At 39.8% G+C, this 1,642-nt stretch overlaps 1 protein-coding gene across 1 annotated transcript in view; it reads right to left on the bottom strand.

The window, feature by feature from the left end:
* The window catches only part of LOC101864640 (ras-related protein Rab-21), a gene marked incomplete in the record, with an annotated part of 19,094 nt that overhangs the window by 10,643 nt on the left and 6,809 nt on the right, over positions 1 to 1,642 (bottom strand). Inside the window, 1 exon segment of the mRNA XM_005104186.3 lies at positions 606 to 713. Within this exon segment, the coding sequence (XP_005104243.2) occupies positions 606 to 713 (108 nt within the window).

Here is a 1,642-nt window from a genome sequence, read left to right as displayed (position 1 = left end):
AGAGAGAGAGAGAGAGAGAGAGAGAGAGAGAGAGGAGTAGAAAAAATAGACGGTGGGGGAGAAAATGACCAGGACAGAGACAGAGAGTGATCAACACCAAATTAGGTCAAGGAACACAATAAAGTAAACAATCATCAATGACATCTGCTCTAATTCAGGATCTTTTATCTAAGGCAGTTTGGTCTAATTACTTCTGTAAGTGAGACGAACCTTAAGCTTATCAAGGAGCGTCCTCATTGTCTACACAGTAGGTCACAGGTTACATTTTAGACCTGATTTAAACAAAACTAGACTAATAAAATTTCATTGATTCAAGAAGAGACACCATGACTCTTCATCAGATAACCATAAACTCTTTGTTCTTTGTCTAGGGAAAGGGTGGCCATGGGCATATGTTACTAACATCAGAAAATTTAGTTGAGGTAATAGAAAGATCTGACAAAATACAAAGTGGTGAGAAATCAGAGGCAGTGATACACATACCTCACCAAATAAGGCAGCCCTAGTAAGATCATTAATTCTATGTGGTCTCCTTCGACGACATGAAAAAAAAAAAGAGACCAAAATCTCAGAGCAACATTAAGTTTTAAGCATAGACTAGTTACCTTTTGAAAAGAATCTTCATCTGTTATGTCATAAACTAGAATGGCACCATTGCTGTCTCTGTAGTATATAGGCCCAAGTGCATGGAACCTTTCCTGACCAGCTGTATCCTGCAATGAAACAAGAAAAACACGTGCCATCAGTTCTATTTAGAGGTGAGAGAAACAGACAAAAGAGACAGTGACAATGAAATAAAAGAAATAGGAACAAATCATACAAGAGCATCAACCAGCCATGCTTCAAATGTTCCTCAGCATTAAGGGAAATCTCCAGCAGTACTGTTGAGATAACACAATACATATAATATATATATATACCATAATTCATTTACAGATTAGACTTTGAGCAATGGATTGATCTGTTGTTGATTTGCCACTTCCCTCTATCGGCAGATCCCCTGCTCGTCTGAACAGCGAGAATAATGGAATTCTGTATCTATGTCAGGATAATCTACAACCTGTACTATAAACCCATTGTGTACTGCCATCAGACCGTTGAAATATCAGCATCCTCAATGACTGGCATTGGAAAAAAAACTTTACCTAGGCTTTAAAGAACACAACTCAGCTGTTGCATGGTGTGTAATCTCAGTTGAAGAGGAAGCATGCTGACATAAACACAGAGAGAGAGAGAGAGAGAGAGAGAGAGAGAGAGAGAGAGAGAGAGAGAGAGAGAGAGAGAGAGAGAAAGAGGAGAGAGCCGGCGTGACAGAGCGAACGAGATAGAGAGAGAAAGAAAGAGAGAGAGAGATTATATGAATCAAGATAAATCAAACATAATCTCACCAGGCTTCCCAACAATCAGCTTGTAGTTCCCTATCCGGACTGCCCCTTTTCCTGACGGCTCGATATTGTAGACAAACTCATGACGGGAGGAAAACCTTCCACGACTGATCATCTGCCACTGGCTCACACCATCAATATTGAACTCTGGTAAAATCATCATCATCATCATCATCATCATCATCATCATCATCATCATCATCATCATCATCATCATCACCCTCACGATTACGAGTCCGGTACCGTACCTTAATCAC

The sequence above is a fragment of the Aplysia californica genome, unplaced genomic scaffold, assembly GCF_000002075.1.
Source record: "Aplysia californica isolate F4 #8 unplaced genomic scaffold, AplCal3.0 scaffold00408, whole genome shotgun sequence".
In the NCBI taxonomy this organism is placed as follows: domain Eukaryota; kingdom Metazoa; phylum Mollusca; class Gastropoda; order Aplysiida; family Aplysiidae; genus Aplysia; species Aplysia californica.
Note: the sequence above shows the minus strand (reverse complement) of the source record. Positions and strands in the feature narration are given on the sequence as shown.